General features: G+C 40.1%; 1 protein-coding gene across 1 annotated transcript in view; it reads right to left on the minus strand.

Annotated features, from left to right (window-relative positions):
• TENM2 (teneurin transmembrane protein 2) overlaps positions 1 to 27,425 on the minus strand; it is a 505,046-nt gene that overhangs the window by 74,380 nt on the left and 403,241 nt on the right. The window contains exons 11-13 of the mRNA XM_059483440.1: positions 11,828 to 12,022; positions 6,313 to 6,513; positions 3,062 to 3,247 (exon numbers count right to left, since the gene is read on the minus strand). Of these exons, the coding sequence (XP_059339423.1) occupies positions 3,062 to 3,247; positions 6,313 to 6,513; positions 11,828 to 12,022 (582 nt within the window). The remainder of the gene's footprint in view (positions 1 to 3,061; positions 3,248 to 6,312; positions 6,514 to 11,827; positions 12,023 to 27,425) is intronic.

Raw genomic sequence — 27,425 nt, forward strand, 5'->3', positions numbered from 1 at the left:
TGCACACAGGCAAAAGCTGCTTTGCACAGACACTGTGCTAACACTGAGCTCACACTGCTGTTCTGGGAGGATTTTCTGAGTGCTTTCCTTAAACCAGGTAAAACAGAGAAAAAAAAATGCATTTCTATTGAAACTTTTGAGTTTAGATACTCAACAATGAAATGACAAGGAGTGTGCATTCTGTCAAGCATCTATTAAAGCCTCATTTTGATATTAAATAGGATTAAATATCTGAATTAGCTTGGATACCCACAGTTTGCTATGATGTTTTCTTTTCCACTGCCATGTAAATATAGCACAAAGAAACTGGTAAAGAAACAGAAAGAAAACAAATGTTTTTTTATATAGAAATCTCCTTTTCTTCCTCACAAATCAATTTGTGGACTTGGACTAAAGTCACTGAAATCAAAGCAAGTTTTTATTCTGACTTCATTTCAGACGAGGTGTAGCAAAAATGGAAATTCAGGGTAAATAACCTCTCCTACAGGATTTGCATTTCCTGCCTTAGGACAAACAGCCTGTGCAGTTTTCAGGTACCTTCCAGAAGGACTAATTGGTGGCATCTTCCTAGGCAGACACTTGTCAGTAATTCTGACATGAAGTGCTGTGTCAAACTTTCAGCTGGAACATGAAGGCAGTACTCTGACAGTGAGTTGCTGTAAAATTTAAGTGCACTTTAGTTCTTCACACCAACGTTTAAAACATCTTGAGCAACTCATCATTGTACCAAAGCATCAATTCACTCTAAGCACAAATTTTCCAGTGTAACTTCAAGAAATTTCATACCAATACTGACAAAAATCCCTTTTACCATCCTTTTCCTCCAAACTCTGTGCTTCAGCTCCCTGTAACACGAACCAGTGGGGTCACACTGAGCTGTCCCTCTGAACTCAATTCCATCCCTGGCATCAGCCTTTATGCTTTTGTAAATGTCCTCAGGACATAACCACGTGAAAATCCTTACTGCTACAGGCCTGTCACAAGAATCTCTGTGTGCATGCAACAGACAACTTCTGACTGCACAAACTTCATCCATGATAACTAGAAGGGCGTACCTGAATTTTTTGCACTAAGTCTCATCTTTGCCACAGGCAGGACCACATTAAGTTTCAAGGAAATCTGTGTAATACACACCAAACAAAAAAAAGCTTACGCATATTTTAATCACTTTAGAAATATCACCCTTCCTCTGGAAAGAATTGATTATACACATTAGTAATAAGGGAGATATCTAGTTCAAAGCTCTGAAAATTAGGTTTAAAATCTCACTTCAGAGTTCACTAGTTCAGCTTGCAGTTTTCAGCCTACTTTGAGATCTTGGTAAAAGGCATCTTTTTGTCTGCACAGTAATGAAGACTTTACATACACTAATTACTTCTAAACATCGGCACATTACTAAGAGATTATAAAGCAAAACAAATTTTGTGCGAAGCATCAACTTCTGAAATAAGCAATTATTACAGAATTTAATGAAAAAATTATATACTAGGCATTTTGTAAAGATCTGGGAAGAACTTTGAAAACAAAATGCCTGGATTAATCTAGCAGAGGTATGTTGATATGATGGAAGTCTGAAAGCAATTATGAAATAAACACTCTGCATCTGTGCTGGTCACAAAGTGTTCAGTCATAAAAGCTTTGATTTAAATCATATTAGCACAGTGTGAAGGAAGCATGCAGCACCACAACATCAAAGGATATGCCCTGAAAAAATGTATCAATTTTTCTTTTTTTTTTTTTTAATCTCTCCAATAGGAGTATACTTTTATTTTCCAACTCCTGTGTTGGAAATGGTTTGTATATCCAAAGATAAATCAGAGGGGAATGAAAAAGAAAAACATCTTGAGGGATGCAAGAATCTCACCATACGTTTAAGTAAAGAAATAACAATTCACTTGTAATAGGACTGTCCCATTAGGGTCCCTGACTGCCACAAAAATCTCAAGTGACCTACTCTTTTCTTTCTTAAATTCATCACCTTAAGATAATGAAAACAACATGACTCTGGATTTGGACTCATCAGATTTCTTCTAAGGCATACTTCAGTTCTCCAAAAATTCTCTGGAGAAAAGCACACTTGTCTCAACCTCACAGTCTCAGTAGATGGGATACTCTTGTTCAGATAAATCTGCTCAAACTTCTCAGAAGGGATGTGATCACTGAGAATTTCCCATTTTTGATTATAGCTCACAGAAAATAAGTTTTCTCCTTTGAGTAAATTTTCAAAACAATCCAAATAGAGTGCCTGACTGCTTGTAGAGACAAAATAAAGAGCTTCACTAAGGAACAATTAATTCCTCTTTCAAGTAAATTTTCAAGCATGGTAATTGAGAGGATAGAACATCATTGCTTTGTGTAAGGATGACCTTTTTGAGCTTCCCAGGCTGGCAGAGCCCAGCTGAGATTGTGCTGCTGATGCTGCAGTGAGCTGCAGGCTCTCAGGGAAGGGGCTCGTGGGCTGGCAGTCTCCATGCAGACAGCAGGGCCACTGTCCCAGCACAGCAGGGGAGAGTGCCAGGGAGCTGCTCCTGTACCAGCAGGAACAGACATTCCCCAGCGCTGACCCCTGCCCTGGGTGCTGCTGTGGGCTGTGTTTCACATGTGATGTACAACAGCAGGAGAGCACGGATGGGTCAGACGGGGAAACTGAAAAAGGGGCCATTCACACAAAGGAATGCTTAGTTAGGTTTGAAAATCATTCCAGTTCAGATGATACTGAGATATCATCCATAGTACCAAGTGTTGTATTTGTTGATATCACATATGGTACCATTTTTTCCATCTTTACTTACTAATGTGGAATTTGTTGTTGTGTTGGTTTTGTATGCTTTTTTTTTCTCTATAAAAAGTAAAAAATCTATAAAAATAATTGTTATTGATTTGAAATGATTCCAAGAGTCCACCTGCACTTCCCCCAATACATTTTGAGTCAGGCTTGATAGCTGAGAGCACCTGGGTCCTTAAGGGAACAGCCCATTACGGTCCACGACAGTAACTATGTCTCTACGATTTATGAAAAGAAAGCAATATGTGCCTGTTTCGGTGCCTGTCGTTTGCCTACCAATGGTGCAGTGCTCCCCATTCCAGCCCTCTCTGCATTCACACTTCCCATCTTTACAAGTCCCGTGCTCGGTGCAGCGGGGGTGGCACACACGCTGGTCACAGCCCGCTCCCGTCCAGCCCTCCTCGCAGCGACAGGCCCCGCCGATGCACACGCCGTGCGTGCCACAGTCCACCGAGCACACTTCTGCGAGAGAGAACAGCAGTCACGGCCGGCCCCAGGGCCAGGGAGCACCCCAGCAGTGCCTCTGCAAAAAACCACACTCAACAAAAGCTGGCCTGCTCACCTTCTGATGAAAGCCGGCATCTAATTTTTGTTTAAAAGCAGACTAAATTAAAGGTCGCTTTGATATCTTAAGGTTTTTCAAATGCCTTTATATATTCATATTTTTTTTGTTTTTTAATATAAACACCTTTATATTTTTTAATATAAATGCCTTTATATGTCATAACCCAGGAAATTCCTCTGAGTGTCCTGGATGGCTCGAGCCCCTACCAGGGGCTCAGAGACCTTGGTACAAAGCGCAAGATGCATGTGACTTTGATCTTGACCCATGGAAAAAATTACCAACCTTATATGAGGACATTCAAGCCACAAAAATTTAAGTAGAATGATAGTTAGTTGATCACAGGGTGAAAAGTAGAATTTTGGGGTTTTTAGAATGTGGGGTCTGAGTCCCATGATGGAGGAATTTGGGCATACCCTGTCCTTCTTCCTAACCTCCATCTTCTGGGTGATGTTGCCACTTTTGGATTGGTTTAAGGTAGAAACTCACTGTCTAACATAGGTGATAGGCATTGGCAAATTATGGTAAATAATGTACATGAAGTTTTTAGTATAAAAAGAGAACACTGCCCTGAGAGTGGTGAGTGTGCCACAACCCAGCCTGACAGACAGACCTCAGTGAGTTGGAGAAATAATGTAATAGATAAGAAATAATAAACAACTTTGAGAACAAGAACAGAAGAATCCTGACTCCTTCTCTGACTGCCAGGCTGGGAAAAAGAGGCTTTTACGTACCTCAGAGTCACTCTGATCAGCAGAGATTCTGAGATTTATATTTTAAATTGTTTTAATCAAAATACCTTTATATTTTTTTCATATAAATGCCTTTATATTTTTCAAATCCTGTACTGCATTGGTACATAACTCTAAACTCCATGTAAAGTGTTAGCTGCTGTCTACACATTTTGGTCAGATGAAACAATCCCTCTAGGCCTGTAACTCAAGGACACTCTACTGCCTCAGGCCATGAAAAGTATAAACAAAAGTGAATTGGGGGGAAGCAAATGGGGGAATATGACTTCATTACCTGAAGCTGTAACCCTTGATATGTAAATGGACCTAAATTTAAATTGTCTGAAAAACTTGTGACCATCATTTACCTTGGGTGGAGGCTCTCTCGGAGTATTTTGATTGCCCAAGGTGCATCTATAGAAGGTCTTTAATATTATTAAATACCCACTTCATTCTCTTAATCTTGTCTAATCTCTGTTCTAGGCAGCCACTCCAAGGCATCAGTTTCAAAAAACCTGCTACTGTGCACTGGACAGAGCTGCAGGGCTGCATCCTCCACACAGACACAAACATGTCAGAGGTGCTGTCCCCAACAGCACAGGAGGTGAGCAGGTGGCTCTGCTCTCCTCAAACCTGGACCTTGGGTGATTTTGACAGATATTGATTTGCTAAGAATTGAGACTGAAACTCACCTGAAACTCATTTGGCAGAGAATGGCAGCAATTCAGGGTCATTTAAAATGATGGGTAAAAGTCACTTTCCAAGGAGAGATCTTGTATTCCTATTTCTAACATGGTCAGTTATCTGGTGTCTCACTGCAAAAATTCTACAGCTCTCTGCCAGCTGAAGTTTCAGATAAGCAGAAGGGTCTTTTGCCCCACACATCACCAAAGAAAGTGGCAGCAAAACTCTCATTCTTGAATTTTTCTGACTGCTTATCCATAAAGCAGAAAACACATCTTGATATTCATGTCACTGGTAGGGTATTCCAGCTGATTAACCTTAGGAAATAACTGAATAACTGTGAAAAATGTAAATATTTGTCTCCATTTGTCTCCAGTGTTTTGAGACACTTGGTTTTGACCTACAGCAGCATCTCAAGGTTCAACTGAAAATGTAAAAGCAAAATTCCCCATATTTCTTTCCCCATAAATGGAAACATTGGGACATTTTCATTTACAGTTGGGAAACAGAAGTACACTTATATAACCTTTTCAGTCTAAAAGAGAACCAGTGTTAGAACAAAATACAAACGCCTAACCAAATTAAGAATGTCACGAAAACATATATAGAAGTACATCCACAGTTCTTCCCAACAAAATGAAACAAGCCCAATCATGCAACAAAGACAACTTTCTCGATTATTACTGCATTTCAAACTCGACATAGGAATTAACCTTTGAACAAAACAGCAACATGATTGCAAAATGAGGGAAAAAACCTTTTTCTTACTGTGGATGCCATGGGACAGAGGGAGAGAAAGGGCCAAGGGACAGAGGGAGAGGAACGGCCATGGGACAGAGAGAGGAACAGCCATGGGACAGAGAGAGGAACAGCCATGGAAGAGGGCGAGAAATGGCCAAGGGACAGAGAGAGAGAAATGGCCAAGGGACAGAGAGAGAGAAATGGCCAAGGGACAGAGAGAGAGAGAAAGGGCGAAGGGACAGAGAGAGGAATGGCCATGGGACAGAGAGAGAGAAAGGGCCAAGGGACAGAGAGAGGAACGGCCATGGGACAGAGAAAGGGCCATGGGACAGAGAGAGACAAACGGCCATGGGACAGAGAGAGAGAAAGGGCCATGGGACAGAGAGAGAGAAAGGGCCATGGGACAGAGGGAGAGAAATGACTATGGGAGAGAGGGAGAGAAAGGGCCAAGGGACAGAGGGAGAGAAACGGCCATGGGACGGAGGGAGAGAAAGGGCCATGGGACAGAGAGGCAAAAATGACAAGTGTTTCTCACAGCGGCTTGTGAGAATTTTTAGGGAGTTCTAAGCACGTGATAACCTTTTAAGTATAAACAAGCTGCAAGTGGTGTTTTTCTACTTCATCTTTTTGTTCTTCTCAAGGAGGGTGTATGAGGAAGGTTTTTTTGTTAACTAGCCAATCAAATAGAATGTGGCGCATCACTCTATAAAAACCGCGCGGTTTTCTCCAATAAAGCCCTCTTTGCTCTTTCTGCAGCACTGCCTCCCTCCTGTTCCTGTGCCACTGCTGGTGCCAGAGCGAGCTCTTACCGACGGAGCAGTCGGGGCCCATCCAGTTGGGGTCGCAGGTGCAGAGCCCCGTGTCGGGCAGGTAGGAGCCGTGGCCGCTGCACTGCTCGGGGCACTGCGCGCGCGGCAGCTCGCAGCTCGCGCCGCCCCAGCCCGGGCTGCACAGGCACTCCCCGTTCACACACACCCCGTGGCTGGAGCACGTCGGGTCCAAGCAGTCCACTGCAGGGGGAAACAAAAAACGGGTGCAGAAGGGTCACTTCACACCAGGGAGAGTGTGGAAAATGTGCTCTGGAAAGTCTGGACAGGGTGATAAATAGAGCAAACTGAGGGAGCTGTCCAAGTCATATTAATACCTGGTCTGAGAAGGGGAAAGTGAAGTAATTTACATTTTACATAAAATAAATCAAGCAGGGTTTGACTGTGCAATGACAGTTTACTGCAGGAACGCTGTGGTGGAGAAGCATGAAGACTTAAAAATAGTACTTAAATATATATATAGTCAGAGTTCCACACATAAACCTGGAGACATTTCTTCTGAAACCATTGAAGCTCTGATGACTCATGTACTGTATTTCAAGTACAAAATAAGTTAATAATTTGCAGTTTTAAAGGACTTTTTATTTGGAGTATCTTTATAAAAACTGCTATTATTACTATTAAATGTTAGAGCACTGTTTGAACATTAGGACAGCCACTTCAAGTACACAGAAGTCAGAATGTCAGTGGCTTTCAGCTTAATTTAGACTCTTAATCATTCAGGCACTTCTGAATGTCTGATCCATGGTCCATTAGTATCTGAGCTGTGAAACTGAGAACCCTGGTTACTTCAACACATATTCTAAACCAGGAGATTGTTTCTCTTAAAGAAGTTAAACCAGAAACATACGGATTTCAACCCAGAAACAACAAAGTGAACATAATTATGATGGAAAATGATGCAGTGGAATTTCAGTTGCTATTTCAGTCCTATAAAGGAATGTTACAAGCTGTCTTTCAAACAACTTTATCAGTAACATTATGAGTTTCCAAATTTTTATCTTATATAATGAATCTGTACCAAATTTTTATCTTATATAATGAATCTCTATAACAATACTGTGCTTTACTGCCAATACCCACATGGAGGCTTTACCGAGTACCTTTTGCTGTGGAATTGAAGGTCAAGGTCAAATTCATGTCTTAAATAACTTGAATTCATCTCATGACTGGTATATATTAGCTCACAACAGCAGGACCAGAAATGATTTGCATTCTCTCTCACTGCTCCAGGAAGATCTGAGTTTATAATGAAAGTGATTTATCTCTCATCTTTTCCAAACTGATCCTTCTAAATTAAGGCAAAGACATTTTCACTCCACCTGATGTGAACAATACTTGATCTTTCAAATCTCAACTTTTCTATGAACATAAAGCCCTGTCAAACTATTTTATTTAGTTGTAGAACATTTAAAGCAAGTATATAGACTAGATACAGGCAGAGGATTGAGACAGATGCATTTAGAGATGCAATAAAATGAGTTATCAGAATACAATAGTATAGAACTCAGAATACAGTAGTACAGGAAGAAATGACTGTAAAATTTCTTAAAAGATTTTCATTTTAATGATGACACTGGCTATCATTTTGGGTTTGCTTTTCCTTTTTTTCTTTCAGATTTAAAGCCAAGTTAATTTGACATGAAAATATAATGCAATTTCATATTTATAGGTAAACCAAGATTGGTTTGTGGTTCACCTCGAAGTTGATAAATTCATAAGCTGTTTTAAATTACACAGAGTACTTGTCCTGTATTGTTACTCCTTCTTTGTGCTTAGCCAATTATAACCTGTCTGAAGTTTACAATGCATCTTTTGTACAACTGCTGTTGAACTCAAAGGACACAGAGCTGTGATAAAACAGTCTGATTGAATAAAGAAGTAAAGTATACAAAAAGTTAGGTCAATCTTCTTTAAAGATGAAGGTTACTTTCCTCCCACATTTGGTCTGTTCTGAGTTTTTTTAGAATATATATTTTAACAGAAAATGTAGAAGGGTAGTACGTATATAACCTCGTTATAGGACAGCTAACTTTAGGAGATAATGATAACTCATAATGTACTCTCCTTGTCAGGAATGTATCATCTTCCTTCTCAAATGAAAGCACTAATGAAAGGAATGTGGAGCATATGAAAAACACCACCTTCTGTTACATAAATTAACTGTCTTCCCTCTATCCTGAATTACAGTGCTCATGCAGCTTTGATTTATTTCTACAGAATGAGCCTATCAATGCCCCAAGCCCCCAATTTCCCTTGCTTTACAGGATAACACACTAAACACCTTTGTCCTTTGTTCCAGACAAATGTGCTTTACAGCTGTTTTGTTCTATCATCTGGGTAAGTAGCAGCTTTCAAAGTTTAAACTGAGGAGAGTTTTTACTCTGAGCTCCAATCTTGTTCTATTTTAATACATACTCAGAGTTATCATCTCAGGCCAGATCCTCGCTGCTGAAATTAGCATAATGTGATTACCTGCAACAGAACTGCACTGACTTGTGTTGCAGAGGTTCTGGCCCTGAGGTGTAGCAGGGTTTACAATGGTATTTAATCAGGATTTATCCACAGACCCTCTTTGGTGTTTAAACAAAGGAGAATGCACCTTAGCAAGTATGTTAGGCTTGGAACTCACAGCCCCCTGGCAGCTCAGATCATTAGAGCTCATTTAGTATTGGGCCCTCTGTAGATTTGACAAAAAAAGGTACTGAAAGCAATTTATATCCTTAAGGACAAAAAGGAGGTCAAGGAGTTTTTCAAACAATATGTACCATGAAGTCCCCAAAGAGCCATGAATTACACTTATGAAGTTAAATGTCATTGAAAAATGACTCGAACAGGAAAGTGACAAGAAAACCACCTTTAACTTAACCTAATTTGGCAATTTCACTTGTGTCCCCCCCAAAGTAGACTGAATGAAGCCTGACAAATACCCCACTTCATCTTCTGTGCAAATTTGTTAATAGAAAAGCAGTGTTTATGCTGCAAAAATTGTGCATCAAAAATATTGATTTTGGTGTCACTTTCATTTCAGGTAAATTGTTTGAACAATATAACCATGATGAATATCAGAAATAAAAAGCTATTGGGAAGAAAAAAAAATTGCTGACCCACTTATTCTAATTCAATATCCTAGTTGGAAAATGGCAAATGAATCAACCTTTGCCATTCCTTTTGGAAGTTCAAATCAATAGAGGAGATTTCATATATTATATAGAAATACAGTCATATTATTTCTATCATTCTACCATTAAAAGTGTAAAAGTTCTAATAATGCAAAAACTTTAACTAAGACTAGATGATTAATTAGAGAGACATCACTTCATAGTGTACCCTTTCTCCCATAGCACTTGAATTAATGTGAGAAATATGTACAAAAGAAATGGAATGCTAGAGTAGAAACATGGTGGTTGATTTTTATTTATTTACAAATTAATTCATTGACTTATTTATTGCCCAATCATATATGCAAAAGGGTGCTTTAACCTTTCTTGTCATGTTATTGGCATCTTCCAAGTTTGCAATCAATAGCTCCTGCCTTTGTAATTCATTTATCTTTTTAGGAAGAAACGTATCCTTCCAAGCACAGTGTTGATTAAATGTAAATCCTGTCATCTCACATAGCCATTCACCTCCCAAAAATCTCTGTTGACTGACAGATTTGTTGTGCTCCCAATTTTGGCTGGAGTTAACCCAATACCTTTGCCCAAAGGCCTGCACTGGCTTTTTCTAGAAACTTCTCTGGAGCTGCTGATGTCTTTGCTTCACCATTCCAAACATTCACCTGAGGATAAGATGGAATTAGCACTACAGGAGCCTATTTCTCTTAGAGGAGTTTGGGGACCCAAGGCAGATAGATCCATGGGGATCCATGGCCCAGACAGACCACAGCCATTCTAGAGAACTGAAAGCAGAGAGAGAATTCCATGCAAGTACCTGGAAATTACAAAGTGAGGGAGGAACGGCTTGCAAGGTAAAATTTCCTGAATTAAATGAAACAAAGATCATTTTAGGCTACCTGCCATAATCTCTCTAATAACTCAAGCATTTATACAACAACAGAAAATACAATGAAATGCATAAAACTTAATGAGACCAAGCAAACAATTGCAGTTAGTACCAGAAAGGGAGGTTCTACAGTCCTGGGGAATAGATTGGGTGCTGCAGAGCATGTTAAAGACAGTCTTTTCCATTTTGATTTTCATGAGAATGATAGTTAAAGCAAGGCATTTCAGATAATTTTTGAAAATCTCCTAGTATCACACACTCAGGGTGAACTGAGAACTATAAATTCTAAGGGGAAAAAAAGATATTACAGCATTTTCTGGATATAGTTTAAAACATAGCCCATTAAAAACAACACAAAAACTCGGCTTCAACTGAATTGTGGAGAAAAGCTCTAACAACCAGTGTTGAGAGGATTTAGTGGAAGAAGGTGACAGGAATGAACTGAACAAACAATTGCAGTCCTACCAATGAGGATCCTTGGTTTGTTTGGTTTTTTTTTTCCTTTAACTACAAGTTCACTCAGACTAATGCCAGATCTTGTCCTAAAGGTGATGACAATAAAACCCTTAGTAGTTTGTTTATCTGCAGTTTTTTTCTCTTTCTCTTCTGATGGGAGAGACAGCTGTTCACTATAGGGTAAGATGAAAATTGACACACACAGTATCAATACAGCTCTGCAATCCATTGAGAATAGTCCAGAGAGACTCCTCAGCCCTATCAGAATGACATCCCAGCCCTATCACTTCAGTACTCAAGCTGGTTCTCTGTTTGGAGGATTAATAAACCCTGGAGCACAGTAATATATTTTAAAAAGAAAAGCAGTCCAATTTACATTGTGCATTCTAACAGAAAACAGCCATTATTGAGCTTAATCTATGACCACATTTTGCATGGCTTATTTTAAAAAATTTCTTCATTCTATATACTCAAGGAATTGGACACTTTGAATCTGAAAAGCTTTTCTGCATTTAAAGGACAGTTATTGTTCATGTGTGCCATCTACCTTTCCTTAATCCCATATGATTGCAGCCAACAGGAGCAATTTGCCCCTCATTAAGTCTGTAAGTAGCAAGGATATCCAAGTCTTTCAAATATTTTTCATCAGTTTCTGTCTTAATAGTGATTGATATGTGCTTTGTGTGAAGTTGAAGCTATACAATTTTGTCTACCACGGCTCCTTTTTCCTCTGCGTTTCACATCTAAATTGTTCAGTAAATATAATCCATAAGAAAAGATTTTTCTTTGCTCTTCAACAAAGGAATTATTCAGGTTTACTTGTGGCAGACACTCTTAATACTGCAAAGCAATGTATATAGAAAGTCTGAACTCTGATAGATCAGAAAAATTGTGGTAGACTACATTTTTACCCTCTTTTAACTGCTACAGCAGTTTTATATTTAGATTTTTATTGCATTCTTTCCTTTTTCCCCAGCCATTAAATAACTCCCAAACCCAGAAAACAAACTAACAACAGAGAAAATGAATATCCTACCTTCCTCACAGTTTTCTCCTTTATAGCCCACAGAGCAGACACAGTTGCCCTCGATGCAGGAGCCATGACCTCCACAGGAGGGGTCAATGCACTGGCTGATGGGCACGTCACACTCTGGACCTTTCCAGCCACTGTAGCACAAGCAGGTGCCTTTGGAGTACTGACCATTGCCACTGCACAGAACGGGGCAGGCAGCTGGAAAACGGAAGGAAAAAAAAAAAAAACAACACACAGGGTCATGCATGTAGTTGTGTAAAAGTGCACTAAAAATCCACTATCACACACTTACACTCAAATATGTTCAGCTACTGGGGAAAAAATTGTGATAATTCGTAGTGGTTCAGTTCTTCACTTCCCAAACAAATAATTTGATTGCTATTTAAAGCACATAATAATAATAATAAAGCACACATGTGTTGGGCATTCTGAGAATACAACTCCTATTCTTTGGAGAATATTGATAATATTTGGGATAACTAATAGGGTAATGTGAATATATTTGAGTTTGACATTACTCTGCTTTGTTTCTCTAGGTAACATCCAATTTTCACAGATAAAACACAAAACATTCAGTCCCCACAACAGCTTATTATATGGCATCTTTCTTCTACCATAACACTTCTTTAATGTAATGTCCCCAAACTTTTTTAGACCCTTTGCTTTTCAGTAAGAATCTTGAACACAAGAATGACATAAGCTTTCAGCTACTACAAATGCACCTTGGCACCACTATCCCTGCTGAGCCCTGTTTCCCTGAATCCCAGTGACAGCTTTTACCCTGTGTGTACTGGCAAGAAAGCACCATTAACCCTCATCCCTCTCCACTGTGTTATTAAGGGGGTGAGACATTCTCAGCAAATATTCATTTATGCAAATAAAATGAAGCTATGAATAATAAAAGTAGTCAGTAGGTTTTGGGTGCCAGGAATCAGATGTTGTACATATGCAGAGCAATGGAAAGAAACAAGTGGTTAATTAAAACCCAGGTGCATATAAATGTTTCCCTAAGTCATATTCACTCCTGTGTGCTCATGTCTCCCTTGGGAACACGGCAACCTGTGAGCCTCTGGCCCTGTCAAAGCCTGGCTGTGTGGTCACTGGCCAGAGAAATGGAAAAAAACCCCAGAAAAATAACAGAAAATGGGAGTAATGAAGTGAGTCTTTAAGAAAAGCTTGGAGCACTTTTGTGCTCTTCTCTCTGATGCAGTTTGATAAAGACAGAAAAGTATTTCCCTGTCTTTTCTCTCTTCAAAGTAATTAGAAATGAACGCCCGGTGTTACAGTGCCAAAAATATACTCAAAAGCTACTATTAATCATTAAAAGGTCCTAATGCCTTCTTGGCTTCTATTATCCCTTTAACCCCAATGATCAAGAAGAACCCAAGTAATTGATTTCCTACAAAGAAATGTGCAATGGTCCAGTTATCCAACTTCTCCATTGTTCAGCCCTGCAATCCTTATTAATCTTAGCTGTCCCATTGATCTGCTGCAAAAACATATTTCAGGACAGATTTTTTTGTGAATTTTCTTATTTGATAGGTGAAAAAATTGATCAGAAAAAATAAAATTCAGATTTTCAACCTGAAAAGTTGGCTAAAATTTAGAGTGCTGAGAATTATTTCAAATAAAACTACAGATTAATGGGCTGCATGTCATATAATATGTATAATATTTTTTGGCCTATTTTTCTTCTACAATAGAACAATTTCAAAGTCAGTATGCTGAAGTTTGGGGTTTGCTACTGCTCCTATGTCTTAGATTAATATTATCCATCCTTTGTAGCAAGAGAACTTCATTCTGCTTCATTCCTGATGTTCTCTCTTACTATAAGTTTAGTCCAGATGCTTTCTTATGCAAAAATGAACAGAAATTTGAACAAAATAAAATTTCCATCAGCAACTGTAGGTGTAGCAGAAGGGATTACAAGTGACCTCACCCTGGTAATTCACAGTAGTCCTAATTACCAGAAGAAAAGAACAGCCTTGCCCTTAATGGGTCACAGTTGTGACTAATAAAAAGTGTGAGAAGGGGTGGGCCGGCTGGTCAGGGAGAGCCTGGGGGCAGAGGAGCCCTGAGGAAGAAGGAAAGATTCAGAGAGACAGAAAGAACAAAACTAGGAAGAGAGCTGCTGCTGCAGAATATCTGAGTCTGATGGAGTTAGAGCTGCTGCTGGAGCCTGCAGTCACAGTGGAGCCTCTGTGGTCAGAGGCAGCAGGGAAACACTTCAGACACATTCCAGCAGGAGCAGCCAGGGCTGTCAGAGAAGCAACAGCAGGAGCTCGCTGTGGTCACAGTCAGGATGGTTGAACTGTAAAGGAGAATAATCTGGGACCCTTTTCATGCTTTAAATGAGAGTCTGTCCTGGCTCATTTCTACCCTAGCGAGAGGTCTGCTGCAACAAGCAACATTTTCATTTCAGATGAGATATACGTGCACAAGTGCTTTACTGAGTTCACTGAAAAAGTTGATGCTGAATTTCTGTTGGTTTCTGACCTAAGTTTACTGAGCCAGCTGTATTGAAATACCACACAGACAAATTGTCCTCACACTGCACTCCAGGACAGTCTATCTTACATCTTTTTGCACCTCACCTTTCCATGATGGACCACACACTGAACTAACAGCAACTTGAATGCTGCATGACTATTCCTTCTGGCTGCATGTTGCCCTGAGCAGCCTGGCTCAGCTCCCAGCACAGCCTTTCTGATCAGGTGTGCACCTCCTGCAAGTCACCAGGTGAGCCAGAAAGAAAGGGATCAACCTGGCACCAATTCCCCTTTTTGGCTATGAAGATCTGGGGGCACAATTCCTTTGTCCATAACTCTCAATTTCACTGCAATTTAAAGGCTTGTTTTGGGCTGACACTGATACATTTTCTCAAATCAGTATAAGGAAGGTAATAATCCCTGTCCTGCTCTCTTTGCACAGTGTAGAGGATTTTGGGCAAATGATCAGAAGGCAGCCTGTCCTGAAGACCTGGAGTAATCATGAGTGTCGAGTTTCTTGGTGTCATCTTGCACACCCTGAAACACTGTACAGACCCTGCTCTTTTAACTGGAACTCACTTTAACACAAAAAAAATCTCTCTAGGACAAGGCTCCTGTGTGTGGTGGTTAAGCCTGCAGTCCCTTTGGTGAAGTCCACTACAGAAGGCAGTAAATATTGCTGGATGCAAATCCTCTCCATGTTTCCATGGCACTGCAGAGACTCAGAGCTGTCATTGCTGAGGGTTTCTCAGTGTGCATTCCCCAACTGCACTAGGACACACTTACTGAGCCCACCCAGCTCCTCACCACACTGTGATAAAGCTGCATGGCAAGAACAGGTCCCAGGAAGGCTAAATGAATCTGGGGGCAGTTTCTTTGGACAATCTAATAGGCATTAGGCAGTTTCTTTGGAGAAACCATATTTGTTCAAGTAGTTATGAGGACAAAAACTTAAAGCTGACTCACAAGCTGGATACAAGTGAGGAACAGCTCTTGTTTTCCTGTTCTACAGACCAACATGTGAATCAATTCCTGAAAAGATTTCTACTCTGCAAACCTCTCCTCTAGCATGAAAACTCAAATGAAGACAGTAACTCTATTTAAACAGCACACTACCTTGAAAGCGGGACTGAGCAGAAATAACCCATTTTAAAAATAAATAAAAGAGAAAACCAAAATGACAAAAACATCCAAGCCACTCAACTATGACCAGTCTCGACATAGCTAGAGAGGTCTGGACCTGTAATTGTGTGCCAGACACCTGCTGTAAGATCGCTTCTCTGCTTGCTTTGTCCCCAAGTCTCATTAAGCACTGGGTAACTGCAGTCCAGTTAAAGGCGATGGGTATCTGCTATTTGGAACTTGTCTGTGGGGAAACCATTCTTATCTCCTGCTTTTGACCTGGATTTGCATGGTTCAGCTTCTGGGATACCAGAGCCTGGCATTGCAGAGGAAAGGTTACTGGGTGGTGCTGGCTCTTGGGCTGAAGAGCTCCCACAGCAGTTTTTAAATGTTCTCTGACTCTGCTATGGTGCTTCAGGAATTTAAGAAAAGCTGAAAGCCATGTCACAGCTTTTCATGCCTCTCTTCATGTATCTATCAGGTCAAAGGTCTTGCTGTGGTTCATGGATCTATTCAGTCCTTGTGCAGCTTGTCTGTAAGCTGAACAGCAATCTGCCTTCAGGGGTCTGCCAGGGCAGTCACAGTGCCAGTGACACCAGAACTGACTCTGGACAAACAAGAGAATCTGTCACAACCTTAGGGATGAGTGGATAAAGTTAGAATTAAGGCACTTGCAACTTAAAGCCACAGTTTAATCTACAACCCTCTGCTGGAGTTATTCTGCAGACTATAGGAATATCACTTTGAGAACGAGAAAAAGGACAGATTCTGGGATAGATTCTAGCATTTCCAAGACTGCCATGTCACTAAGATTGCAGGAGAAACATGTAAGCAAGAATGCAAGAAGGTCTAGATTATTACAAGAAGCTGGCTTGTCACTGCTGTAATGAATAGCCCTTCATGACTGTTTTTGCTATGGGTTTATAGTCTGTCCTGTGTGAGGAAGAGAGAGAACCAAGCTGCTTTTCTCTAGAGAACAGGAGCAGGTAGCCTAAAAAGAGTTCTGCTATGCCCATTTCCTAGATCATTTTGCTGCAGGATGAGACCCAAACCCGTCCACCCTCATTTTACATCCTGGCAGCTTCAGGTGATGTGGAAACTCCTCAAAAATATTCTGGATTTCTTGTTATCTAGGACTGTTTGTGTGACTAATAAAGATAAGTGTGATAGTCAGGGAGAGCCTGGGGGTAGAGGAGTTTGTTTGGAAGTGGGCAGCTCCTGGTCCAGGACAGAACTGATTGCTCAAAGTCTGATGAAGCAATGTGAAGGAAGGTGGTTTATGTAATGTAACAACCAAGCTCCATCTCATTTCTGTGGAGATGCATTGCATATCTTACACCAGCACTGGCAAAAGGTGGACAGAGATCTTCAGGAGTAGTTATGGCAACACTCAGGCAACTTAGGCCCAAAGGTGCATGTCCTGAGTGAGGTCTGGATGAGCACAACAGCTATTAACTTTTAATGTTTTTTGGTTATGGGATTATGCCCTTTACATGTATTTGAACAAAATCAGACTAAATTTTTAACATGGGGCTCAGCTGATGAACAGACACTGCAGACCCCTGAGTCCTGCACGTATTTGAGAACAGTGATGCAGCAGGAAAGACAAGCCAAGCATCCCTCTAGAAGTCCTCTCTCTAAAGGGTATTTTGGAGTAATGTTCATATTCCCTGAAGCATGAGGAAAGGTGATTTGGTAACAGGCTGTTACACACAGATGAGGAGCAGAGATGGCCAGGGCTAATGCCCAAAGAGTCTGGCACCAAAAGCCACCAGCTTTTGTGTCCCAGCTGCAGCCTGTGCACACACTCCTTGCACCCCCCTCCAGTGTCCACACACACATACTCACCAGAGCAGTTCTTCCAGAGCATGGCAAGAAACCAGCAAAGGATATCTGAGGAGACAAACGCTTGGAGGCTGTTGAAGAACTGGATTAGTTACACAGCTGCTGGGCTGAGAGGCTTTTCCCTGCTACTTGAAGCTCCAAACAGGATGGGAAGGCAAAGCTCTGGCTTGGTTTCTCTTGCTGTAGAGCAAACATTACCCTGGTGCAGAGAGAGTCCTGTACCACTAGGATCTAGGCTGCCAGTTCTCTACTGCAGAATTTTTTCAGTTCCTCCTTGTAAAATAAACAAATTGGTATATTTCTCTTGAAAATCATTTGGGTCTCTGGGCACAAATATATGCAGACTGGAAGGGTTTTGGAATTTGCATCTATAAAGCTTCCCTGTACTGGACCAGGTCAAAAGCAATGCCTTTGTATTATTCTTATTTTGCAAGCAGCTCAGCTTTTCATTCAAATGTAAATTTTAAAACGTGGCAGAAGAAGAATATAATTTTTGGTCCCTTCTAATTTTTAACGTGTGTATCGCAGAATTTTGTGGTGAGATGCCCATGACAAAACTGCACCAAAGGATGGTATTTGGGTAAGGGCCAGTATGGTTGTATCCATAACGCTTGCAAGCCCTAATCTTGCACAGAAACCACATTTTTCTTATCACAAGCGGGAGTACAAAAAAAGATGAGCTTGGCTGTTTGTTCACCATGTAAATAGTATGGAAAATCAGGACTGAGCATTCAAGTATGACCTTAAGACTGAACTAAAAGAGCACTAGGAAATGATCTGCAGTGCCTGAGCACTGCTGACTGTTCCATCAAACAGTTTTAACAAGATTAATTGACATGTTAAAACTCATAGAAGAACATTCTGTGATTGATCATAGAATTTCAACAAATTCATAGAATGAAAATCTGCAAAGACTGCTGAACACAAAGAGGCTTTGTCTGTTGTTGAAAGTCCTAGTACACACTACCTCTGGAACCAGAAGAATTTAATGGAGGAGCAAGAAAGGCAAATAAAACTTTTACTCTCCTCAGCTATCTGCTGTATGTCACCATCATAGCTAAAATTCTGGGTGAAATGGAATTTTGGTCTCAGCCATTACAGCTTTACTTCCCTCTAAACAAATAAACACATTCAGAAAAAAAGCATTCTGAAGAGACACAATTTATACTCCAGTGTAAGATATGTTCAGTCCTTGTTGAACTGCACAGAATTTTGCCACATCTAAGAAAAAAAAAATTATTTTTATCTGTAGTTGCTCCTGTTCAGGAGGAGGAAGTAAATTTCAGTCACAAAAATTCACTGAACTGATTTGGGCTGCCTTGCCATGCTCTTTGGACATGGAATCGCACAAATTCCTTGTTATATAAAGGAGTGGATAATGCAAGCACACTTGCATAATAAAACTGAAGTTGTCTTTTTTTTTTTCACTGACCACCAGGAACTGAATTGAAGACAGATGTAGGTCAAACTTCTTAGCACTGAGCCCTACCAGGGACCCTTCTGGGTGCAGCTCCTCTAAGGGATAATTAATTCAGCTCTGTAATACCTCACACTTGGACTTCCTTTTAGCAGAGATTAGGCTGCTACTGCTGAGAGATTATGCACGATTTTGCCAACATATAAAGAAGATGGATTCCAGTTTTTGACAGCCTAATCTGAAGCCTATAAATGCACTCCAGGTCAGCTCCAAACTGGAGCAGAAATAGAGGAAAGAGCCAAGACAAATGTTGTGTACAACTGCCTGGTTCCTAATGTGATAGATGAGAGCAGAGTCACAGTGTACTGGCATGTTTTTTCCTCCTTATGCTGGTGAGGTATATGCAGCATTTAGACTACACATATTAATTTATATTCAATGGACAAATTAGATTAATAAGTAAGCAGGTGAAGATGTGTTTTACTCATGCAAGAGTTGAATCCTACAACTGTCAACCAAAGCCCCAAATAATTTTAGATTCACTGCAAAAGCTACAATCAAGTTTTTGTTCTCCTAACCTATTTATGTATGAACAATCTTAATCTAAATGGTCTAAAATCAACAAAATTACTATACCCAAAGGAATCAAAAGCATTTGCATTTTAGAAAATCTGCCCAGTTATTAAAAAAATTAATTGCTGTCAACTTGAGTCAGAACATCGGCTCCAGAATTTATATGAATATTATAAACAAAAAAGTATTGAGACATCCCTTGTTTTATTATACATCCCATATAACACCAAATATTTGCCCTTAAATCTCATATCCCTTGTTACACCAAGTATTTGCCCACAGACATTTCTAAAAAATTAGAAGACATAAAAATCCATTTCTAAAAAATTAGAAGACATAAAAATCTATTAGTTGTATTCTGAAAATACAATGGTTTTGACAACACTTCCCTTCATATTTTCTGTTTAAACCTATTTCTATCAGTTGGCTGCACATTTCACTACTTGTCTGCAAACTTATTTGTTTTTACTGAAGTTCATTTGTGGATATGAAAATCTGAAATAACTTCTAAGACCACTTCACGGTTTGTGTTGTTTCTCTTTTACTAGTTTATGCTAATTTTACACTACTTGCCTTGGGAGAAGCTGCTCCACCCTAGCAAAATCATGCCCAAAAAAATCATTCTGGAATGGGAAAGTCAATGAATCCAGGACTGTGTTCTCTCACCTGCTCTTTGTGCCCCACAAATGTGCTATTTGCATCGTCAAGAAGAATGGTGTTTGACTAGTCTGGTGCTCTTCAGAGATCACTAAATTCACTAACTCCCATCAGGCTGAAACATTCTTAAGAACAGTGACAATTAGAAAGATCTACAAAGTCTTTTTTAGGTTGCTCTAAGAGCTTGTGCTCTTCCAAGCAGAAATCATCTAGAAATTCACCCAGAAGCAGGAGAACGCACAACTGTGAACAACTGTCCCTGGCATGAGGTGCTTCAGCAGTGACTCCATGAAATGCCTTGACTGCAGAACACAGAACTATTCAATGGTTTAACAGCAGTGCTGCTCTGCCCTGGCTGGCACCAGGTCAGCATCAAGAAGGAAATTCTCTCCCAGCACTCAAGCTCTGCTCTTCCTACCTCAGGTGCCCAACACCAGCCCCACCAAGCTCTGCCAAACTGCACATTAGCAAGCAAGGAGGAAACCCACAGAAGAATTTCCAGAAGGACAAAAAACCCATCAGGTGTGTCAAATCTCTGACATTCAGAAACCATTTGGGGAAAGCAGCACATGCTGACTTAAGCACTAAAGGATGGATGCTTTAATTAATCCGGGGTGAATTTAATTGCTTTAGTTAAGTGGAAATCGGGTTAAAAATGATGCAGAGCATGCTGGGGTGTGTTAAAAACATGACATATGAGTTGGATGAATCGATAAATTAAAACTGCACAGATGTTTTAATTAAACCAAGGAAACTTAACGAAGATCACCAGAGACTTTTAAGCCTATGATTAATTCAATTCATTTAAAATACCTGTAGAGATATGGGGATGCCTCCATTTTGGGAGTTATAGAAGTTCTCAATCGATAACTACTTAAGCTGTTCTACAAAAAAAATGGGATGATTTTTATAGAAGTGACTGGACAGCATTAACGGCACAATTAATATTTACATTCTTCTGAACACTCAGCAAACTTTTGCTTTGGCCCAAATTTATCACAAAGGTCATATTTGTTCTCATGCCTTCAGTGTGAGCCTATCCATCAAAAAGAAAACACTTGCTGTTCCCTCCTCTACCATTGGACAAAGTACCTGTTTCCATTAGATAATTGCTTAGCTTAACAACTGTTACAAAAAATCTATGTAAGAAATACAAATGTGTCTTCCCACACTATAACCAATTTCCAGAAATGCAACATTTTTTTCGAACAGTGTCTTTGAGGTTGCTCAGTTGGTACAAGTAAATTTTGCTTGACTATTTAACCCCTGTAATATTTGCAGTAACAATAATGCAGTCCATAAGAATAAGGAAATCAAAACTAAGCCAATATCAAATACCTCAGAACTATTTTAATGGTGGATTGAGAGGACTGAAGCCCCATTACTGCTTTTGTGAAGATAAGCTTGGACAATCTCGCTAACCACCAACAAAGATCTTAGATGAAGATGTTGGAGTGCTTCAGGGGAGGGAAAGAGACCACTGTTCTGTCTCCCTGGAGAAGGCACAGCCGCACATAAAAAAAAGAATTTCAAGTGGCATAAAACAAACTACAAATTGGAGATGGAGAAAAAGAAGGACATTTGAGTGTACTGACACTGGATAAATCAGCTAGCTGTGCCAGGACTTGGTTCTGTCAGTACATTCTGGATTCAGCTCTTGGTCAGCCAGGTTGTTTCTCTCTCCACCATGGCAGAAGCTCTGCCTGTGCTAAGGGAAGGGTGCAGTTCCCCACACAGTGCAGAAAATGATTTGCAGCCAATCCAGATCAGGTCCTGCCTCTCTGCTGCACCCTTAAAGAGCAGCACAGTTCAATCTCTTTTTCACATGCATCAGTGCATTCAAGGAAATGGAAGTTCCCTTGCTCTGGTTCTGACTTACCACAGAAGAATGAGACTGATCAGTTTGCCACTTATTTTATGCCTTCTAAAAGGAAGGAAAAAACCCAAAGCAACCAAACCAACTCTTTTTCTGTGAGTAACACAGAATCAGAGCTGTGAAATTCCTGCTTTAGATAAAAGCAGTGAAGTTGCTACAAGACCACGCAGAGAAACAAGTTTTGCTTCCTACCAACAGATGGGAACCAGCAGATGTTGAAATCAGCTACTGTCATAGACAGGCATGTAGATATTAATTCCTATGTTTTGATAACTTCATCACTAGGAAAACTGTGGAGGAAGGCAGAACTAAACTATTTCAGAGTGTTCAGTTGCTACCTCAGTGGAAAGAGTCAGTGAGGAGTCAAAGAGATGATGCTTCAAAAGAGCAGCAGTGAGATGATGCTCACAAACAGGAGTGGTAAGGACAAACACCAAATACCAGAAATTCCCTTCCAAACATAAGTGTTGTGATCCATAACAGAAAAGCACTAACTGCACAAAGTCACTCACGAACTAGGAAAACTTCTTTTAGAAAAAGGAACAAAAAAAAAAAAAGTGAAATATTTCTTAAAATATTTTTGTAAGTTGAAGTTTTACACCATTGCCAGTGAATGGTGTAAAAATGCTTGCTCCTGTGGTAGTGGCTCAGCTCTGGCTAAACAGCAGTGCAATAGATGCAGGACTGCACCTACAGCCTGCAGCATTCAAGGTATTTAAGATGCAGGCTGGTTTGGTTTCATTTCAGTTACTATTATTTGCCTTGTTAAATCTACCAGAAAACTTAAATCATAACATGTTTAACTGCACAGTTCCACATTGGCTGCAGATATTTAAACATTTTTCTACATTTGAATTAGAGATTTTTTGTTTGTTTGAGAAAGAGAATGGGGATGACAGTTAACTGAATTTAATCTTACTGAAGTAAGAACTAAATATAGAAAATAACTAAATTACAGTTTTGAATCCAGATATAGTGTAGGTGTGAACAAAGTCATGCATGCTGAAATCTGAGGCTGTGATTCAGGGCTGTTTCTGTTATTCAGGGATGGCAAATGTCTAAGGATGTCTGACAACAGCTGTACTTCTATAATGTGATTCACAATACTACTTAATCATAGTCACTTCAATGACATTTACCATCATCACAAGGACTACAAGAAGATCCCAACACAACTGCCAGGATGAACCCTTAGAACTTAATAAAATAAACACCAGTACAATTCCAGGGAGACAAAGCAAAATAAAACCAAAATGTAGATTGCAATACAATTAGATAAGCTAACCAATTAAGCACAAAAACAAATTACAAGGCATACAGCACAGTGAGCACAATTCAGCTCAGCAGAGCAGAGTGGGAGCAGAGAAATTCTTGGCCCCCAATGGAAGTATTAGGAAGGAAAAAAGCTTTTTGGGTTGCCAGAACTAAGCTGCACAATGGTTTTTGTCCTGCATGTATTTATATGGATGTCCACTTCCTTGCTGCACTCAGAACCTTTTGAAATATTCTACCTACTGGAACTCCACTGAAACAGAAGATATTTGTGCAAATAGATGTGCTTGTGCTGCACATGTTTAAGAAGGGAAGAAAGAGAAGTAACTGATAACACAGCAGTCTTCAAAGGCAGCTGTGAGAGATCAAATGAATATACCCAGGTTTTATTAAGTATGAAAATATTACATAATTCTGTTAAAGAAAAATCCATTAATAAGATTTTGCTGTGTTTCCATGTGCTTTCCATCTTGGACATGAGCAAAGCAAACTTTCCAATAATACTAAGCCAATAAAATTTGGTTCCAGCTCAGCTACAGTACTTACTGCCTGTGGCTCTCTTTAGTCCCTGAGTTTCTCCAGGTGGGGTAGAGCATGATCACACCAAAATACCTGAGTGTTTGCTGAAATCAGAGAACTATAATTCCTTACATGTCCACTTTCCACCTATCATGTTTTGTCCATCACTGGCATCAGTGACTTCTGTCAATTATTTTCTTCTTCATCCATTACTGAATTCCTCAGTATTCCCCATTATTTTTTTTCTTAATCCTTTCAGCTTTGTCTGAAACTTCCTCCTGCAGAATAAATCTGCCTTCTTAGCTGCACCACTACCCTACAAGCTCTTTGGGAAAAGGAATCATGCATAATTCCAAGTTCACAGGCTGCAGCATGAACTCAGATACACATGAAAGGACAATGTAATTCACACGGAGAAATTTGCCTGTATGTTTACTGGTGGTTTAATAAAGAAAACATGCTAATAAATTGCTACATGAGATGCAACTATTAGGTGTATTTAACAACATTAAATACATTTCGTTAAAAAGTTTAAAGCATTTTTGTTTCCCTGTAGAGCCCCAACCATAACAAAAAGAATGAAGGATGTACTTCTAAACAACAGGGGAATCTTCACTTTAAACAATTCAGGACAAGACCTTTTGCAGATAAATTCTTTATAACCCTAAATTCAGTGCTGGAATCAGCAGAAGCTGTAGAAACTTTAAGAAGAATGTGAAGTTAATATTTTGCATGTTGAAACTTATATTCTTAAAGTATTATATACTCAAATACTTAATTATATCTCAAATACTTGAAGTATTATATACTCAAGTATTCCTTTAAGGAATACTTGAATTCCTTTATGCTACAAGGAGCTCCTGGGTGCTATTTCAACTTTGCAAATACTTTCTTACAAAGAATGCAGAGGGTAGGAGCACCAGTTCCAGCCTGGTGCAGAAAAAGGAGCAATCTGAGCACTGCTAATCCTCCTGTTCAATCTACACTGTGCTGGAGGGACAGGTACACATCTCTAGGCAGCAGTGAAATGTTATGTGTTAAATGCTTTGTGTTGTAACGAATTTAACAAGGAATCTGCTGCAGAATTCTAGAGCCCAGCCCCTCCATCCAGCCCCTGTTCTTATTTCCAGTCTCCAGGAGGATCCCTGAGGATTGATGAGGAAGCTCAGACCAGACACGATGGCTCCTGTTGCCCTGAGCCCCTTCTGGAGCCATGAGCACTCACAATCTGAAAGAATTCAGCCTGTGACCCCTCCAGCCCCTGGCTCCTGCTTAAATTGCCAATTAGAAAGAGTTGCAGTGATGGATTTTGTGTTGGCACCCCTTGGCTGCCTGACACTGGATCAAAGCTACTATCTCATTTCATGCAGGCCAGCTAGCAGCTGACAGACAGCAGTGCCTGTCAGTCATTGTCCAAATAGGCTGTATGTCTATTTATTTATTCTGTAATTAATATTAGCCAGAGTTAATGGCACAAGCTCCTTTTTAGAGTGTAATGCAGTTCTGTAAAACCAAGAAAAACAAGGGCAGGCAGGCAATCACTGCCCTGTACATAAAAACCTGTCCTCAACTGAAGACATGACCAGTTAGCAAGAAATGAAAATAGCCTGCTAATAAAATGTGAGACTGGGAAAACAAGAAGAAAATTTATAACAAAGGCACTTAAAGGTACTGAGTCAGAGAGGTGGGAGCTGCTGGTGGGGAACACTGCCAAAGGCAGCCTTGTCTGTTCAAGTATCAGAATGATGCTTCCACCCACTGTGAGGGAAGATTTGAGTGACAAGCCAGGGCTGCGCTGCTGCAGCACGCACACAAGTTGGCACACATACACACATAAATACACAAAACCCAAAAACAAACCCACCCAGAGAGAGGTACAAAGAGAGAAGCTGAACATGCTGGATTCTGTCAACTGCAAGAAAGGATGTGAGATGTGTGTGGGTGACAAGTCAGGAATGCAGCATTTCCAGAGAAAAGCACACTTCTTTTTTCTTCCTTCAACAGTACAGTGTAAAATGATACATGCTATGATTATGAACATCTAAAATGCTTACTAATAGTTACTTCTTCTTTGATTTACCTTTTTTTCTCTATCTCACTTCTTCTCAGACCTACCCTGCATTCTTGCTCTATCAAAGTGGAAAATACCATCATTCTACTTTTCATTGAAGTTCATAGTCTGGATTTTTTTTTTTTACTTTTTTTCTTGCCTCACATTCAGGCTTTGACAAAGTTTTTTATGGACTTGATTCTGCATTGCCTCTCTAGGTCAGAATTCTGCCCTGGCTTCCAGTAAATAAAATCTACATTAAATAAACACCTTTTTCTCCACATTGATAAATTCAGTCTTCTTCAGTCATGTTTATATGCAACACTGCTTCACTAATTACATTGCTAATTTATTAATCTAACCTTCATCTGTGTGCCTCTTCTTTCCCAGTCTTGTTTCAGGTCTTTTATCTTATGGAACATGAACTTCATGCTCTAACTCCAGTTACAGATCCGCTTCAGCCCACACTGCTCACTGCTTGAATTCTGACTTCAACCCTTTTAGAAGTTAGGATAGGATGCTTTTGAAAGTGAAATTTTTGAACTGCTTTTTCTTTTTTTTTGAGCTGTTTCCTGTGCTCAGTCTCTCCTCTGAAGGGCCCATTTCCCTCCATTATCCACAAAGATGTTATCTGCCCCATCACCCCCTCTTTCAAACTGCCTTTACCACAGTGTTCCCCCAAGACGACAACAGTCACACTGCTGGTGTTTCTATAACACTGCATTTCCACCATTTTTCCCTGTACCTTCATATCTGTCAATTGGTTCCCATACATTCCCTTTAAACTTGTATTGAGGTGGTACATCCCTGGAGTCAGGTGCTGCTTTTGTCTGCTTTGTGTGTAAAGGATTAACCACAACAGGTCACCTTTAACTTATATTATTGCTCAGGACAACCCTGTAATAATGCCACCAACCTGCCATTTTTTACACTTCTCCTTTCCAGCTTTGCTTTGCAAACCCATCTGGTGATGGCAGCACCATGTTTGATCCACCCTCCCTCATTTCTCTGATCCTGTTACTGCATTTGAAGGGAGCCACTTGAATAGTTCAAGACCCTTTCTCCAGTTTGACTGTGCCATGGAAGGCCCAAAGTGCTGCCCCACCTCAGCTTCCACCTCCTCTGTGAGGCCATGGCCATGTGCTGCGGGCAGAGGGAAAAGGGGATTCAGCATCCCCTCACCTTTTCCTTCAGAGTCCAGGCAGCCTCTGTGTGCTTAAGCTGTTTCCAGTTCCTAAAACTTCAGCCCAAGTTCTGACAACAAATAGTGATTCCCTGAGTCACACAGAGAGGAGATGTGCGCGCCTATAGATCAGCAGCTGGACATCATCCATTCCTGTGGGCCATGTGCTCTACAGCAATGAACCAGGTACTGAGTTATTCTGCAGGATGCACCCCAAAATTTAATGTTGTCCCCATTGCAATCACTCCCAGAACAGTGTGTGCCACTGGGAGCATTCTGGACACAACACAAAGACAGCAGTTTCAAGCAGTGTGTTCCATGGATGAAAAAACATTATTTTATGCACTGTTGTCAAAGCAAGAAGCCTCTGAAAAGCTTCAGAGCAAGATGAGTCTCAAACAACAGAAATTAGATAACAACTACAAAAATGCAAGAGTTGCTACTTCTAGTAATTATACCTTACTTACCTAATAATTGACAGTTTCTTACATTTTTTGTACAGAGATTAATAGACCACACATAACAAAGAAAATGACAATGGTAGGAATTCTTACTATGGTGCAAACAGCAAATCCATTAGAATAAATTTAAAGAGAGA

This window comes from Ammospiza nelsoni, chromosome 16 (genome assembly GCF_027579445.1).
Source record: "Ammospiza nelsoni isolate bAmmNel1 chromosome 16, bAmmNel1.pri, whole genome shotgun sequence".
Classification (NCBI taxonomy): domain Eukaryota; kingdom Metazoa; phylum Chordata; class Aves; order Passeriformes; family Passerellidae; genus Ammospiza; species Ammospiza nelsoni.